This window comes from Schistocerca nitens, chromosome 5 (genome assembly GCF_023898315.1).
Source record: "Schistocerca nitens isolate TAMUIC-IGC-003100 chromosome 5, iqSchNite1.1, whole genome shotgun sequence".
Taxonomy (NCBI): domain Eukaryota; kingdom Metazoa; phylum Arthropoda; class Insecta; order Orthoptera; family Acrididae; genus Schistocerca; species Schistocerca nitens.
Genome location: NC_064618.1, coordinates 612380784 through 612398565, shown reverse-complemented (window position 1 = coordinate 612398565; position 17782 = coordinate 612380784). Strand labels below are relative to the sequence as shown.

Here is a 17782-nt window from a genome sequence, read left to right as displayed (position 1 = left end):
GAAATGTTTTATACTTCTCTGTGGCTTCAGACAGAAGAAATCACAGAGAAATCCAGTCCTCCTTGTGAGTACATCATCCTCTGCTACATCATCAGAAAAGACAATTCGCAATAGACAGTCGGTCAAGAAACCGGATGTTATTTTTGAATATAATAAGTATATGGGTGGCATTGACTCATCTGATATGATGGCATACTGCTATTTAGATGAGAGGAGGACTGTCAAGATGTGGAAGAAGGTAGTGTTCAGCATAATTGCCAGGATGTTGCTGAATGCATATGTTTTGTATAAGAAAAGCCTAAACCCCAGCGACAAACCACTGACTCGGCTGAAGTTTAACAGCATAGTCATTTGCAAGCTTTCTAAACAGTGGTTTCAGGAAAGAACTGCAACCACAAGTGCAATAGATATAAATGTACCTGCTCCAACAGTATATGGTGTAGAGACTCTTCCAGGGAGAAAGGAACGCTACTGTAGTGTTTGTTCTACGAAGGATAAGAAGCGGCGTTCACGAACAGTGTGTGTTTGTTGCAAGAAAGGACTGCATCCTTCATGTGTTGGTCAGCATGTGTGCAAGTAGTTGTCATAACTGCAACCTCACATTTGTCAGTGATTTATGACTGAAGAACTGAGAACACGTTCAGAGCAAAACAATTTTTTTTTTTTTGTAATGTTATGTTCTTTATGATTTTTTCCTTAGTGAAATAAAAAAATTATATTCCTTTATGGTGTTTTTGTTAAGAAAACTACAGAGATTCTATATATATGTGAAATTTTTGAGTATATCATCATTTGATGGGTCTCAGAGTAAACTGAAATCAAAATTTTAATTTTTTTTTGATAAACCCCATTATGAAAATAATTTTTTCTCTGAAAATATGTTCTTTGACAATGTGTATTGCACATATTACTGTAGCCAGCAGCATTCCCTAAAAATTAAAAAAAAATTACATTCCTTTATGCATTAGTTTAGATTTTATTGCAAGTATGGCAGAGGTCTGCATTTTACTGTAAAATCACATGGCACTTTTAACATGATCTTTTGAGAAAACGTCTGGCACTAAAAGGGTTAATACACGTCAGTAAATTAATTGATTAGATTCAAAGAAGATGAGAATAATATGGAAGTTTTTTTACTGTTATACCTGCAACCAAGCCTAAAATGAATATGAAGAAAGGTTAATGAACAATTTGACCCATAATTATCTTTAACAAGCAACAGAACATTGAGTAAGCACATGGCATGGAGGTCGATAATGAAAATGTTAACTATGCAATCGCATAAATCCAGGGCTTATCACAAAGCTTTTATGTCTACTTCAAAACACACTGCAATCAAATACCAACACACAAGAAATGGTTAGAAGCACTATGTTTCTTTTAGGTATCATCATTTATTTATCCCAAATATAATTATAAGAAGTATCCCAAGAGTGGAAAAAAAAATAGAATTACAGGAGATAATGTGTATCCGTGGAATGAAAAACTGCAGAAAGAAATTGTTACCAATCTTAGGGTAGAGTCAGCTGTCAGACAAACCTGCACGGCATACAGTACTACTGCCTGCCACTGCTGATTGACAAGAAACCTCTCCCACATGCAACACTTTAGCAAAGAAAATGACAGCACGGTGAATTCCACAACATGCCTACGTTAACAAACACCATAGCACTGCTTGTGACATCTGCTGCATGACAAAATTATTTACACAGCTCTGTTATGCCGTAAGCACTGGCAATTTTTTATTACAAGGTCAGAGTTACAACCTTATGGAAATTCAAAAAGAAGTAACTTCAACAACAGTTCTTCTGTTTGTTGACTTCAAATTCCAAAAAACATGCTATGCAGGGAATGAATTCTTCTCCAACATTTCAATTCAACAACCATCTAACAGAACAAAACTTACAGGAAAAAAGTCTGTGCTACAATTTCTAAGAGTAGATAAGAGATCTTTGTACTAATACATCTTTGAACAGACTGTTGAGAGCATTCAGACACCAGACTATGCTTGGACATATGTACATAATGATATGCAGCAACAATGGCAAACAACACTGCACTAGAAATGTTACTCAGACGTAGAGACTGCTCCTAACTCACTGTTTTTATTTCTGTATTAAACTGATGGAAGTACTGGGACAAAGCAGAAAGATCTGGAACATTTACTTTTTGTGAGTACTCTCAAAGAATTTCGCAACTACTGCTAGCTACACACCAAAAGTGTAAAACCAAAACAATATATATTTACAGTATTACCAAAAATTCTGATCATCATAAGCTCTTGTTTCTACCACTGGCCTTGGAAAGTCCATTATTATTTTCAGGTCACTGCCTCATGCCTTGTTAGGGTTGTGCTGAACGGCCTTAAACATACGAAGACTGCTAGCCGAAATGTGTTTCGAACTGTATTCACTGAAATGTGCTACTCACATAATTTTATACAGTGTATCATGTTTCAAAATTAAAAGTGACTGCACTATCGTCAGTCTTTGATACATGGTACTGTGCTAAAGTTATGAAGTAATAGTTTGTACTGGAAAGTAAGAAAACTACTGCTGCATACTCTGCTGATCAGCAAAAGGTGCATTCAAACATATCAGTACTTATGTATTTAAGAAAAATTATAATTAACAAACCCAGGTCCACTTTTGTCTAAAGATGGAAACAACAAAAACATGACAAATTATCACATACACATTGCACTGTTAATCAAGCAATGGACTTGGCAGCCCAAGAGCCCATTGGTAATATGGAAGAACTTTAATAAGAATAAGTAAATTGGAGTCAGCCCGAATGACCAACAAATCTAGGCATTGCTTTGTCTTCCCTTATGTGATGACTTCACTACTAAAATAGCCAAAATTACCAGTTTTCTTCAAAATCCCTTAATCTTCAAGAATTTTCCTAAAATTGTGTAGGTAAAATTAATTTCCCCGAGAACTGCAGGTTTTGCAGGAAACTCCTCACCCAGGCTGTTCTGTTCAGCATGGAGGAGGAAACAGGACAAGTAATTTAATGGCAGTAAGATCTGTAACTACAGGCATGCAGTCTTAACTACAAACATAAGTGCAAAATGTGTTAAATACTCACATTTTCTAGCATCCACACAGTCCTGGCTCTCCGAGTGTGTCGGAGTGGGAGGTCCCTCTCCCATGCTGGCAGGGCCACTAGTGTCCACTTTCAGTGGCTCTGTAGCACTACGCTGATTTGTGAGAAGCAGCACATTCTGCAAGCTCTGCAAGGTTTTCTGCTGCAAGACATCTGACTGTTCAAGAGCTTTGCCACCTGCAATCTGCGACAGTATTCGTGGTAGACTAACGAGGTTGCTAGGTGGGCCAGGAACATTGCAGGTTGGGGTTGGGGCCTGTGGTGGAGGTACTACTGCAGGTGGTTGTGATGACAACCTAGGTAGGACTGCAGCTAACAGTACAGGACCCTGTGAATGAGAAGGTGTCGAGCTTGCAGCAGCACTGGCAGATCCCGCATCTGGTGTATGACCATAGGATGCCTCAGATGTGGGTGTGCTGTCACCAGGAGATATGTCCATATCCTGTGCAGCCTGCTGCCCATCACCATCTTGCACTTGTGACGTTTGCTGCTGCGGCTGTTGTTGTGACTGTTGTGCCTGCTGTTGCTGTGATTGTTGCTGCTGCTGCTGTTGCTGCTGTGGTGGTGTTACTTGCTGCTGCACTTGTTGAGCAACCTGTTGCTGTGACTGCTGTTGCTGCTGCTGCTGGTGATGGTGATGCTGGTGGTGGTGATGGTGGTGGTGGTGATGGTGAGGTGGTTGCTGCTGCTGCTGCTGCTGCACCTGTTGCTGAGACTGGCTCTGAGGCACGGGTTGCTTTCGCAGTGCACGATCATCACCATCAACCACGATAGTTGGTGGAACCTGCAACTGCTGCTGTTGTGACTGTTGCTGTTGTGGCTGCTGCTGTTGCTGCTGCTGGCTAGCCCAGTAGGAATCACGCTTCTCCGGCTGTCTTTTGGAACTGCTGTCCCGTGAGTTACTCAGTGAAGTGCTTCGAGAATTGGAATGTTTATCATGAGCTGGTGGGAGAAAAAGTGATCCCATTATACATACATGCATACTGCACTACAAAGTCTAGTTTAAATCATATTTTACATAATTATCTAAAGGATTCTGCTTCATAATTTCAAGTTTTTATACCTAATAAGCAAGTATAAATGAAATCATTTCTGTACATCTTTCAGTTAAAATCCTAGGCAACCTATGTTTAAAATATCACACACAATTTAGAAATTATGTACCCTTCCTTTTATTTTAGTGGCATTTTTGCTAATTAAACTTCAAAAAATTTTCATAAAATGAAGTGTTAAAATAGTGTGTCCAACCAGATCTTGACATTTTACCCATGCTTTTCCAATAAAGGAATCTCACCATGACTCATGAAAGGAAAGCAAGTTGTGAGCCACACTTAGACAGCTCAGTCAGTAAGAGCACTGCCAAATAAAATATTTAAGATTAAACTACATGGTACACAAAAGTATGAACAGAAGTGTCACAAATAACTAATTGGCAATATCAGACAATTACATCACAAAAGGAGGAAAAAAGTTGTTGTGGAACAAAGTGACTGACAGAAACATAGTATGTCAAAAGTGATTGAAAGAATTCATACTAAGGACCCAGATATGAAGTAAGTTCCTTAAACAGTTGACAGAATCTAAAAATTCAATAAAATTTTTTACACAAAACAAAGTGATTATTATAAAAATGGAAGAAGAGGCAGAAATGAAACACAAAGTGATGGCCCAGATTACCTCCACACAGAAGAGAGGAATTTGGATAGGTAACAGAGAAGTGAATACATAGAGACTCTTCAACGTCTGAGATCTTAATATTTGTAATATACCTTTACTACGGTTAACATTATGTTCATGTTACAGTCTTCAATCACTGATACACCAGTACAAAGTGCCTGATGAACATTGATTTAGAAACAATTATCCGAGTATTGTGTTTAATTTCAGTATTTGGTGCCCAAATTATCATTCCTTTGACCCACAACTACCGCTGCTGTTCTCAACTAGCATTAGGTGTTCTGCACAGTGACAGTGTTTGGTAAAGCCATAATGCTCATTCTGTCACAGAAAATTCCACTTCTTAGATGGTCCATAATGCACACAATTTATCACACAGCAGTAGATCTAATGCATTTTTTCAACATCCCATATCACTGAAAGATATTCCATGCATTCTTCAAATGAATTTTATTACAGCATCAACTATCCCCAAAATTCACTGATTGGACTGACTTCTCATTTACCACATGTACTGTAACAAAGCATAAACTCCGCCAGGCCATAAATATTAGCCGGCCACTGTGGCCGAGCGGTGTAACAAAGCATAAACTCCGCCAGGCCATAAATATCAGCCGGCCACTGTGGCCGAGCGGTTCTAGGCACTTCAGTCCGGAACAGTGCTGCTGCTACGGTCGCAGGTTCGAATCCTGCCTGGGGCATGGATGTGTGTGATGTCCTTAGGTTAGTTAGGTTTAAGTAGTTCTAAGTCTAGGGGACTGATGACCTCAGATGTCAAGTCCCACAGTGCTTAGAGCCATTTGAACCATAAATATTAGATTTCTCCATTTGGGAATCTTCCTCCACTGCACGACTTCTTAGCATCACAACTTCCTGTATTTAATGGCAACACCAGCAAAGAATTTCTAAAAGTTTCAAACTTACACATGCCATGAATAGTAATCTTTGACAATTCTCTCTATGCAAACTCAACAAAACCTATGTCCAATATCTACCTCTGACAACAGCGTACTGGGTTCTGTTCAGATGACTATTCCTCATCCAGTCCACATTGGATATGCTATTTGCAAAGCACAGTCTTTCATTAGTAAGTCAGTCACAGTGTGTCAAATGCTTTACTGTCAAGAAAGCATCATCAATCTGAGCAGCTCTGTCTACAGCTTCCTACATTTCAGTTGATGGGAGATGGTCCTGTTTTTGCTAAGTAACATGGTTGGATCTATTGTATGACAACAGGTCCAATGGCCTTACTTTTATCAACATCAGTCGTGCTTGACCTCTGCCATCTCTTCTAACATTTTTGCTTCAAAGCAAAGATCAAAAGCATGAACTACGAGGGTAATCCCAAAAGTAAGGTCTCCCTTTTTTTGTAAGTACAGAACTCTGTTTGGGTGGCAGTTGGTCACACTTATGAAAAGTGCTTCACACACTGTGAGTAAACATGTGCACGTCGCACTGAGGGGCTGTCATGGCTTGGCAGCCGTTGAGAATGGAGCTCCCACTGGATGTTACCGCCAAGTGCAAACTGCGTGCAGTTATTCGGTTTTTGAATGCAAAGGGCACTGCGCTAATTGAAATCTATCGCCAACTGATGGAAGTGTATGGTGAGTCATGCATGGATGTCAAAAATGTTCGTAAGTTGTGTAGAGAGTTTGCAGCTGGTCGGACCGAAATTCACAACGAACAGCATGGTGGCGAGCTGGTATGACATGGGCATATAAAAACTGCCACAGAGTCTACAAAAATGCATTGGCAGAAATGGTGATTATGTCAAAAAATAGCTAAATGTTCAAGCTGTAAACTGATGTAAACCATTGTAGAAATAAACAGGTCTATGTACTTATAAAAAAATTGGAGACCTTACTTTTGGGATTACCCTCGTATAATCCAACATTCTTCTCTGAAAATTTTGGAAAACAAATTCAGCCTTCATTTTTTTCCATCATTTATTTCATTAATTACCTAATTTACAACTGACAAGATGTTTTCTGTTGACTGATTTTGCAAAGGATTAAACATATATTTATTATTCTATCCAATATATTTCATAGTAGTCTTTATGCTGTTTGATTTGTATTTTGTCAGAACTATCAGTTAATGAAACATTCTCCTTGTGAAGGCACTAGCATATACATGCGGAAAAAATTGATCTGGTGTTCAAGAACTAACCTCCTTAAGTTTTGTGTGTAGTAAAGCACAATGGTTTGACAAATATTCTTACAGACTATGACATATTTTGAATGTGTGATGTAGCTCCCTTTATACAGGGGAGGAGGGAGGGGGGGAGTGGGGGCGGGGAGGGGGGGGAGGGGGGGGCAGCAGTGAGAGCTTTCCAATTTGTAACTAATATCTTCCCCTTCATCCTTCTTTATAATGTATGGAACACATTCATTTAGCAGACACACTGTGCAGTATGTACATAAAAGCTATGTGAAAGCTGCCCCCCTCACCATTAACCAAGGACCTTGCCGTCAGTGAGATGGTTGTACCACAAGTGCAACCGCAACAAAGGGGTATCTGCTGAGAGGCCAGACACGTGTGGTTCCTGAAGAAGAGCAGCAGCTTTTCAGTACTTGCGGGGGAAATAGTCTGGATGATTGACTGATATGGTCTTGTAAAATCGACCAAAATGACCTTGCTGTGGTGATATTGCCACCAGCTGAAATCAATGGAAACTACAGCAATAATTTCTCCCGAGGACATGCAGTTCTAAAGTATGGCTACGAGATGATGGTGCTGCTTGGGTAAAATATTCCAGAGGTAAAATAGTCCCCTGTTTGGATCTCTACAAATCAAGAGCATGGAATGTCAGGTTCCTTAATCAGGAAGGTAGGTTAGAAAATTTAGAAAGGGAAATGGATAGGTTGGAGTTAGATATAGTGGGTGATAGTGAAGTTCAGTGGCAGGAGGAACAGGACATCTGGTCACATGAATACAGATTTATAAATACAAAATCAAATAAGGGTAATGCAGAAGTAGGTTTAATGTTGTTGTTGTTGTTGTTGTTGTTGTGTTCAGTCCAGAGACTAGTTTGATTTAGCTCTCCATGCTACTCTATCCTGTGCAAGCTGCTTCAACTCCCAGTACCTACTGCAACCTACATCCTTCTGAATCTGTTTAGTGTATTCATCTCTTGGTCTCCCTCTACGATTTTTACCCTCCATGCTGCTCTCCAATACTAAATTAGTGATCCTTGATGCCTCAGAATATGTCCTACCAAGCGATCCCTTCTTCTAGTCAAGTTGAGCCACAAATTTCTCTTCTCCCCAATTCTATTCAATACATCCTCATTAGTTATCTGATCTATCCATCTAATCTTCAGCATCCTTCTGTAGCGCCACATTTTGAAAGCTTATATTCTCTTTTTGTCCAAACTATTTATCGTCCACGTTTCACTTCCGTACATGGCTACACTCCATACAAATACTTTCAGAAACAACTTCCTGACACTTAAATCTATACTCGATGTTAACAAATTTCTCTTTTTCAGAAACGCTTTTCTTGCCATTGCCAGTATACATTTTATATCCTCTCTACTTCAACTATCATCAGTTATTTTGCTCCCCAAATAGCAAAACTCATTTACTACTTTAATAATAAATAAGAATGCGGATAAGATACCATAAACAACATAGTGAACACATTATCGTAGTAAAGACAGGCATGAAGTCCACACATACCAACTAGAACCACAACTTAAAAGGGGGGGGGGGGGGGGGAAGAAATTTATGATGATATAAAAGAAATTATTCAGATAGTTAAGAGAGATGAAAATGTAATAGTGACAGGGGACTGGAATTCGATAGTAGGAAAAGGAAGAGAAGGAAAAATAGTACGTGATTATGGACTGGGGAAGATGAATGACAGAAAGCCACCTGGTAGAATTTTGCATAGAGCCTAATTTAATCATCACTAACACTTGGGTTTAAGAATCAAAAAAGAAGGCTGTATATGTGGAAGAGACCAGGAGACACTGGAAGGTTTCAGATTGATTATATAATAATAAGATTTCGGAACCAGGTTTGAAACTGTAAGACATTTCCAGGGGCAGATGTGAACTCTGACTACAATTTACTGGTTACGAACTGTAGATTACACTAAAGAAACTGCAAAAGGGTCAGAAATTAAGGAGACAGTGCCCTGAGAAGTTTAAAGAACTAGAGTTTCAGAAGGAGGATAAGGCAGCTGTTGACTAGAATGCAGAAAAGGGATAGGGTACAAGATGAACGGGAAGCTCCGAGAGAGAAAACTGCGAAGGCAGCAGAGGATCAAATAGGTAAAAAAGACAAGGCCTAGTAAAAACCTTTGGGAAGCGAAGGAGATACTGAATTTAATTGATATAAGGAGAAGATACAAAACTGCGGCAAATTAAGTAGGCAAAATGGAATACAAATGTCTAAAAACTGAGAGTGACAGGAAGTGCAAAATGGCTGAACAGGAAAGGATGGTAGGCAAATTTAAGGATTCATAAGCGTATTTCACTAAGGGAAAGATAAGATACTGGCTAAGGGAAAGATAGATACCGGCTATAGGAAAATTAAAGAGGCCTTTGGAGGAAAGAAGCAGCTGTATGCATGTCAAGAGCCCATATGGAGAACCAGTCCTAAGCAAAGAAGGGAAAGCTGGGAGTGGAAGAAGAGGATCTATACAAGGGAGATAGAAGACAATATTATAGAAATGGAAGAGGACATAGATGGAGATGAGATGGGAGATAAGATACTGTGAGAAGAATTTGACAGAGCACTGAAATACCCAAGATGAAACAAAACCCACGAGACAGGCAAAATACCCTCAGACTTAAAAGAATGAAATAATTCCAATTACAATTAAAGCAGCTGCTGACAGGTGTGAATCTTCTCAAATTATCCGTGTAGTAAGTCATGGCTGAAAAATTCTAACACGAATTCTTTATAGAAGAATGGAAAACGTTGTAGAAGCTCATCTTGGGGAAGATCGGTTTGGATTTCAGAGAAATGTACGAGCACAAGAGGCAATACTGACCCTACAACTTATCTTTTAAGGTAAGTTAAGGATAGGCAAACTTACATTTAAGGCATCTGTAGACTTACAGAAAGCTTTTGACAATGCTGACTAGGGAATTCTCTTTGAAATTCTAATGGTAGCAGGGATAAAATGCAGAGAGCAAAAGGCTATTTATAATTTGAACAGAAGCAGTTTTAAAGAGTTGAGGGGCATGAAAGAGAAGCAATGGTTGAGATGGGAGTTAGGCAGGGTTATAGCCTATCCCTAATGTTACTGAAAAATGTAAATTGATTGAACAGTAAAGGAAACATGAGAAAATTTTGGAGTGGGAATTAAAGTTCACAGAGAACAAATAAAAACTTTTGTAGCTATCCCGAAAACATTGTAGTTCTCTCAGACACAGTATAGGACTTAAAAAAGCAGTTGAATGTAATGTACAGCATCTTAAAAGGATGATATAAGATAAACATCAAAAGCAAAACAAGGATAATGGAATGGAATGTAGTCTAATTAAATCAGGTGATGCTGAAAGTGTTAGATTAGTAAGTGACACACCTGCAGTACTAGATGGGTTTAGCTACTTAATAGCGAAATAATTTTCAATGGCCAATGTAGAGAAGATATAAAATGTAGACTGGCAATGGCAAGAAACATGTTTCTGAAGAAAAGAAGTCTGTTAACATCAAATATATACTTCAGTGAAAGGAAGGATTTTCTAAAGATATGTGTGGAGCGTAGCCATGTACGGACAATAAACAGTTTAGAAAAGAAAGAACAGAAGCTTTTGAAATGTGGTGCTACAGAAGAATGATGAAGATTAGATGGTTATATCATGTAACTAATGAGGAAGTACTGAACAGAATAGGGAGACAAGAAATTTGTGATACAATCCAACTAGAAGAAAGGATCAGTTGACAGGACACATTCTAAAACATCACAGGATCACCAACTTTATACTGGAGGGAAGAGTGGGGCATAAAAAATCTTAGGAGGAGACCAAGAGACGAGTACAGTAGGCATATCCAGATGGATGTTAAGTTTCAATAATTATTCAAAGATGAAAAAGCCTATACAGAATAGAGTGGAGAGCTGCATCAAACCAGTCTTTGGAATGAACACCAAAACAAAATGTGAAAGCCATGGAAGTCTGTGCCCCAAAATTCCATTTCAAGTATTTTCTGGCACTATTCTTTGATTCCAGAAATGAACTTGAGAATTATCACTGCATGTGAGTTTCTCATCTCAGATTCAGTACTATATACTTTTGCCCTGCATATATTTTTAAAATCATCAACAACACTAAATTTAACTCACTATGGACTAACTGTAGCAAAAGTTCCTGATTTATCACTGTTTCCATCTCAAATTGCCAATGTGCAACATTGCCTACTTGACAAGTTATCACCGAATTCTTTCAGTTGAATTACACATATTTCATGTAATTACCAGAATATTTTTGAAATAATGGAGGAGAGTGGGAAAACTGATTATGGCAGGGTTGGGTCATTCCATGCCAAGTGATCTAGAGGTTGCCGCATGACCATCACGAATTTTGATTAAAATTTGTATGAACAATTGTCCATGTTCCCAATGAACTTAAGTAAAGTTTCATTATCATTAATTTAATACTTCTGGAGATATAGTCATTTGTTTGACCCTATGGCACAGCTATCAACAGTGCATCTGTGAGTTGTCGGCAGCTTCGAGGCATAATATTTCCGGCAATATTTTCTTGAACAAAACAAAATTTGACACTGAGTCTCTCGAGAGCAAAATAATAATAAAAAATTTCCTGAGAGATTTGCAGAGACAACTTGAAGCAAAGCCCACTTAAAAAATAGACTCGTGACAAAAATGTAAGTTTGGTTTCTTATATCTCCGAAAATAACTGCAGGATAACCCTGAAAAAATACACACAACAACTTACCAATACAAGAACTTCAAATACAAAATTTCACACTCCTACTGCTTTCCAATAACTTACAATCTGAGGGCAAAAAAATGGCACTTTCTCTAAAAATGTAAAAAATAGTTACGTTTGGTCCACTTTTACAAAAAAGTCTTATGCAAACTCTTGCACCATATGCATTAGATAGACCAAGTTGTAAACAACCTGAAAAACTGTATTTGGTTCCACACTGCAAGCATAAAGGCCCCAGAAAAGACCAACAAGGCGGAGGTGCACTGAAAATGGACCCATATTCTGCTGGTACTCAAATCTGACAACATCTATGTTCTACAATTGTTTAGTACTCTCTGAGAAAGGCAGTACAACGACTATTTGAGTCCGTTTTTCTGCATTAGTACAGAATCAAACTGGTTATAAACTTCACAATCAAAATGTGCATTACCGAGGCAGTGGAGATCAAGGCAGTAAAATTGTTGCACAACAACTGCAGTACACACTGTATAAATTGGCTGCAATTTTTACATCACTGTCACAATGTGTAAAGTTTGGTGACATACACAGCAGTCTTCCTAACATTTTTTGAAATGGATTTATGTTACAGAGAATGATTAGTATGTATTTTTAAAACTATTGTTACTTACACGCAACCAAATGAATATACTCCATACAGGATAAAAATTTTAATGCTCACAAACACAGAATAGAACACTGATGTCGCTAGGCACTTGGGAACTGTGCCCACAGTTGCTAATGATGTGTTCAAAATACTTGCGATGTAATTGTGAAGAGACAAGGAAGACACCTAATAAAGGAAACACTCTGGTAGAGTATATGTCACTTTAAAAAGAAATAATTATATTAAATTTTACTTTCCTTTACCTATGCCTGAAAGAAACTAATAAAATTGCAAGAGGTCGTTTAAATGCTACTCAATTGGTTTACACTTGACAGCAATGTCACAGTGTGACCATCAGTATGCCAATTCACAACATGACTACAAGTTTATGCACCCTCAGAAGTGACATCAGCAAGGTGTCACTGTAGTAGAAAATTGTGCTAAACAGATGATAAAAGGGTATTGTGTACTGAAGCAACACTGGTTCACAAAACAATTCAACGAAAAACACTGAACTGTCAAACCACTAAAATAAATGAAATAGCCAATTCCATACTTTTAGCAGAGGCTCCTGTGAGACCATAATTTTAGGCCAGAAATCTTGATAATTATGTACAAATCTCAATACTTGGCAAGTCTGCTTAACCACCACTGGTTCCTTTTAAAGAGAGAAAACCAGTATCCTAATTAATAGGGGCCACGCCCAATAGCAGTGCAACAGCAGACTCTGATGAGTTTCTTTACCTCAGGTTCCCAAACCAGATCAGAAGTTCTTTACAGAGGATCTCGAAGATAAATTTTTGTTTGTCAGAGGCCAAAACTAGTAGAGGTCTCTTTTAGGATCCTAAGGTTATGTTTACTTCGAGCTATTTAAATTTTCTACACATTTCATTATTTGATATAGAATGTCATGAGATAAAGTACACTGCCGGCCAGTTGATGCCAGTGATGGCACTGATTGGGAAGAAATTCTGATGAGGCAGAACACAAAAATTACACTTTTCAAATGTGATTAGGTAAATTATTAGGGTCCCAAAAAAGAGAAAACTGTTTTTTACATTGGGTTTCTTATTCCATTTTATTTTTTATAAAAAGAAATATGTAGAGCTGAATGTTACAGTGATGTCTAACAAAATAAAAAAGCTACTTACTTGCAGCTTCTCTGATTCAAGCTTGGGACTTTTGATATTATCTTCCACAGACAGTACTAAACAATTGTAGAACATTGTAAAAGATGTCAGATTTAAATGAATTTTATCCACAGTGTGTGCTGTTGAACTCCGTGACTGTTTCTTTACAGAGGGCAGAAAAATTTCTGCTAACTGTCACAATAAAAGGGTATTTAATCTGTCACACGACCGGTTTCGGGCATGTGCCCATCCACAGATGTTTATACATTCATGTAAATGTTTATATTGCTGGATATCAACGTATAAATATTTCAAAAAAATATTTGCTGGTGACTACACAGCTACAAATGGGACAATTGTAAGTGACAAGGCAGCATTTGTCAAAAATATATCTGTATCTACATACAAATGAAGTATTATTATAGTTACACTGTGGTGACAGTTTTGCCATTTAGTTGCACTTATTATCATTTTCACGTCCATACTTCAGTTCTATGAAGTTTACCTGCGAATTTCACTATTACAACGTGCATTCCTGAAATACAATGCGTTTACACACAAACTTGGGCTGTGGTCAAAGAACTTAAATGTAGCAGGTGTAAAGATGCCACTCATACAGAAGTTCTGGTCAAAGAACTTAGCCACAGAAAGTGCAAGGATGTTGCATATATAGAAACTTGAAAGGCTATTATAGGCTGCACATTTTTGTCAGAGAACTTAGATCTAGGAAGTACAATGATATTACGCACATGAAATTTTGAAAGCTGTAACAAATTTTGAAAATGATAGTTACAGCTTGTGTTTACAATATGACTTTCACAAATTACGATAATGTCTCTTTAACTGTTGTATAACTGTTACATCGAATTTCCATAGAAAATTACTTTGTTATTATATCAGCGAATAATTAGTATTTGTTTTTGAATATTTCATGAAATATGTGAAGATGATTTGTTCACAAGCTCCACTTGTTCGTTGAGAATAAGGTCCGGTGAGTTAGAGCAGTGGATATAAATTTCTAGCTCTTCAAGAAGATTCATTTTCTTTCCTTTGACAGTGCACAGTATTTGTAGGTTGTCTGTAATGGCTGTGGCTAAGTGACCATGGTCTTTTAGATGCATTGCAAAGGTGGATTTATCAAAGTTATTTAGCCGGAAGGCATCCATATGCTCACAGTATCTTATAGTGAAACTTCTTCCAGTTTGGCCTATGTAGAACTGTGGGCAATTGTCACATAAAATTTTGTAAATACCTGGTTTGTGGTGGCATTGGTTATTTGTCTTACTGTTGTGGATGATGTGCTGTTGTAGCTTGTTGTTAGTGCTGAAAGAAATTTGAATACCAGTTTTCCAAAAGAGGTCGGCAATTTGGTATGAAATTTTACCTATAAAGGTTACGTGGGCAAATGTGTTTTTTCCTTCTTGTGGATCTGAGGTGAGCATTGTTTCTTTTTGATTTTGTTGTTAAGTTTATCAATTACATCTTGGTTGTATCCATTTCTATGTGCAATTTCAATGTAAATTTCTTTTTGTTCATCATGGAGCCTGAGTGGGATTTTATGCATACGATTAAGAGTGGATCTGAAGAATGCCATTTTGTGTTGTACTGGATGACATGAGGAGTTGTTAATGACAACATCACTAATGGTGGGTTTTCTGTAAATCTCTAAGGCATGTTTGTTGTTTACAATAGATATGGGAAGGTCAAGAAAATTGATGCCTTTATCTACTTTACGTTCTACAGTGAAGTTGATGTTGTTGTGCATGCTGCCAAGGCCTTTAGCTAGTTTCTCAATCCATTCAGTTGTACCATTGTACAAGATAATAGTATCGTCCACATACCTTTTGTAGTGTATTATTTTATTTTCAAGTGACCTGTCTGATCTGAAAATTTTATTTTCTGACCATTGCAAGACCATCTTCTTGTTAATAACTTTTGTTATTAAACGTAAAATAATTGTGTGATAGGACTAGTTCTAGCAGGTCAATGAGTTCACACATCTCAGCCTTGGGTAGATTTTTGTGTTTTGATAGGTTGTTTTTAATTATCCGAATAGTGTCATGTATAGGAATGTTGGTGTAAAGGTTTATTATGTCCACTGAAGCAAATTTGGCATCCTCTGGTGTTGGTAAGTCTTTGATATGCTCAATAAGTTCACAGCTATTCTTAACTGAGAAATTGCTTTCACAGGTATAAAAGTTACTAAGAGTGTCTAAGTTTCTAGCTAATAAAATATGATGGACTGTTTCCTGAGTTGATCATTGGGCATATAGGACAATGTGTAAACACTGTATTTCATGAGTGCACGTTGTAAAAGTGAAATATGCAGCTAAAATTTATAAAACCGAATTATGGACATGAAAATGATAAGTGTGCAACTAAGTGGAAAAACTGTCACCACAGCGTAACTATAATGATGTTTCATCTTTATGTAAGTACAGACATATTTTCGACAAATTCTGCATTGCCACTTACAATTGTCCCACTTGTATCTGTTTAGTTATCAGCAAATATATTTTTTTTTTATTTATACAGTGATCTCCAGCAATATAAACATGTACATGAATGTATAAACACCTGAGGATGGGCACAAGCCCGAAACTTGTCGTGTGACAAATAAATAACCTTTTTCTGTGACTGGTAGTAGAATATTTTCTACACCCTATAAGTCAGATTTAATTTGAGAACTAGTGGAATATTGGTCCATTTTCAATGTACCTCTATCTCGCCATCTTTTTATTGCCTTAAATGCTCACACTGTGAAACCAAATACAGCTTTTTAGGTGGTTTATAATGTGGTCTTTCTAATGAAAACTATTAGTTTGCAGAAGACCTTTTTGTAAAAGTGAGTATTTACAAAAATCGTCAACTTTGCCCACAATTTGATAACCGTTGGGGAGCAATATGAGGATGAAATTATATATTCCAAGACCTTATATTGCTAAGTTTATATGTGCTAAGTTTCAGGTGCATCCCACAATTACTTCCAGAGATATAAAAAGCCAAACTTCACATTTTTTCTGTTGACTTTGCTTCAAATTATCCATACCTAATTATGTCAGGAAATCTTTTATTATTCTTATTTCAGTTAAGAGAGATCAAAAAGTTGTACAAAAAGGTCTAGTTTTGTTTCTTTTAAGAAAATATTGCCACAGATATTGTACGGTAGCATGGGTTATTGGTGAGAATGACGTATGTTCCATTGAAGGCGCTCGTGTTGATGAAAGATGATGATTCTCTTATAAATATTTTACGTAGTGTGAAAAATATATTGTGCGCACCCCGATCTGTGATCCGTACAGATGGTGCATATGTAGTAGCATAACAGCAGGAGCAAGGTGTGGCATGGTGAGCACAGTAGCACTTCCTGTACAAGGACATTTGTGCCTTGGTGACATCCCTTAGGGCTCTTATGAAGATCTCAGAGAAATATGGAAATACTACAATGTAAATATTAGAGACAGATGAAGAACTGTAAATCTAAGATCTTACATTGAGTTCAGTAGTCAGATATACTGAATGATGTATTTGAAACTATAAGTTATTGATAATCGGATCTGTCTTCACAATTACTACGCATATTTAAAGCAACACAGAGATTATCGTTGAAGATGTGTTCATCATTCAGCAGCTGAAAACAGAGACACACACTCCTACAGCATCACTCCACCTGGAGACAAAATCAGGAAGAATAAATTCACACACAGGCATTTACAGAGTAGCTGGACCATGAGAGCAAAATAAAAAGGTGACTGTACTTGCAGAACAGTGAAAGGTAGCTTCGACCACATTATACTGACAGATCTGCCACGCAGTGTTCCCTTTTCATGGTGTTACAGTCAAGTTGTCAAACAAACAAACAAACACACACACACACACACACACACACACACACACACACACACACACACACACAAGGGAACCACCACAATATTATGTCTCAAAGCTGCCAAAACTCATGGAAGCACTGCTGATAGCTCCACTATGTGGTCAAACAAAAGACTTTAACTCCCTAAGTATTGAATTAATGATGTGAACCTTTATCAATGTTGGACCATATATGAATGTTCACAAAAAATTTCAGCAAAATCCCTTATGGTCATACAGGAACTTTAATCGAAATTAGACCACTTGGTGTGGAATGGCCCTCTTCTGAATAAATAAATGTCCAACTATTGTTCGATTGGAACTAAGGGGCACCAACTCGCCTATAGTGCACATCACATTGGCAGTTTTGAAGAATCCTGCACATCCTCATCCCATCCCAATGTCCAATGAGATTTAGTCATCCTTGGGATGCATTGCCGTAAACAGGACTGGATGACAATAAATGCTCTCCACCAAAATGTGGTGTGACCA

General features: G+C 37.6%; 1 protein-coding gene across 2 annotated transcripts in view; it reads right to left on the bottom strand.

Moving 5' to 3' along the window:
• The window catches only part of LOC126259346 (WW domain-containing adapter protein with coiled-coil homolog), a 107276-nt gene that overhangs the window by 49459 nt on the left and 40035 nt on the right, over positions 1–17782 (bottom strand). For both annotated transcript variants that reach the window (XM_049956056.1, XM_049956057.1), the window contains one exon: positions 3091–4050. In XM_049956056.1, coding sequence (XP_049812013.1) covers positions 3091–4050 — 960 coding nt within the window. The remainder of the gene's footprint in view (positions 1–3090; positions 4051–17782) is intronic.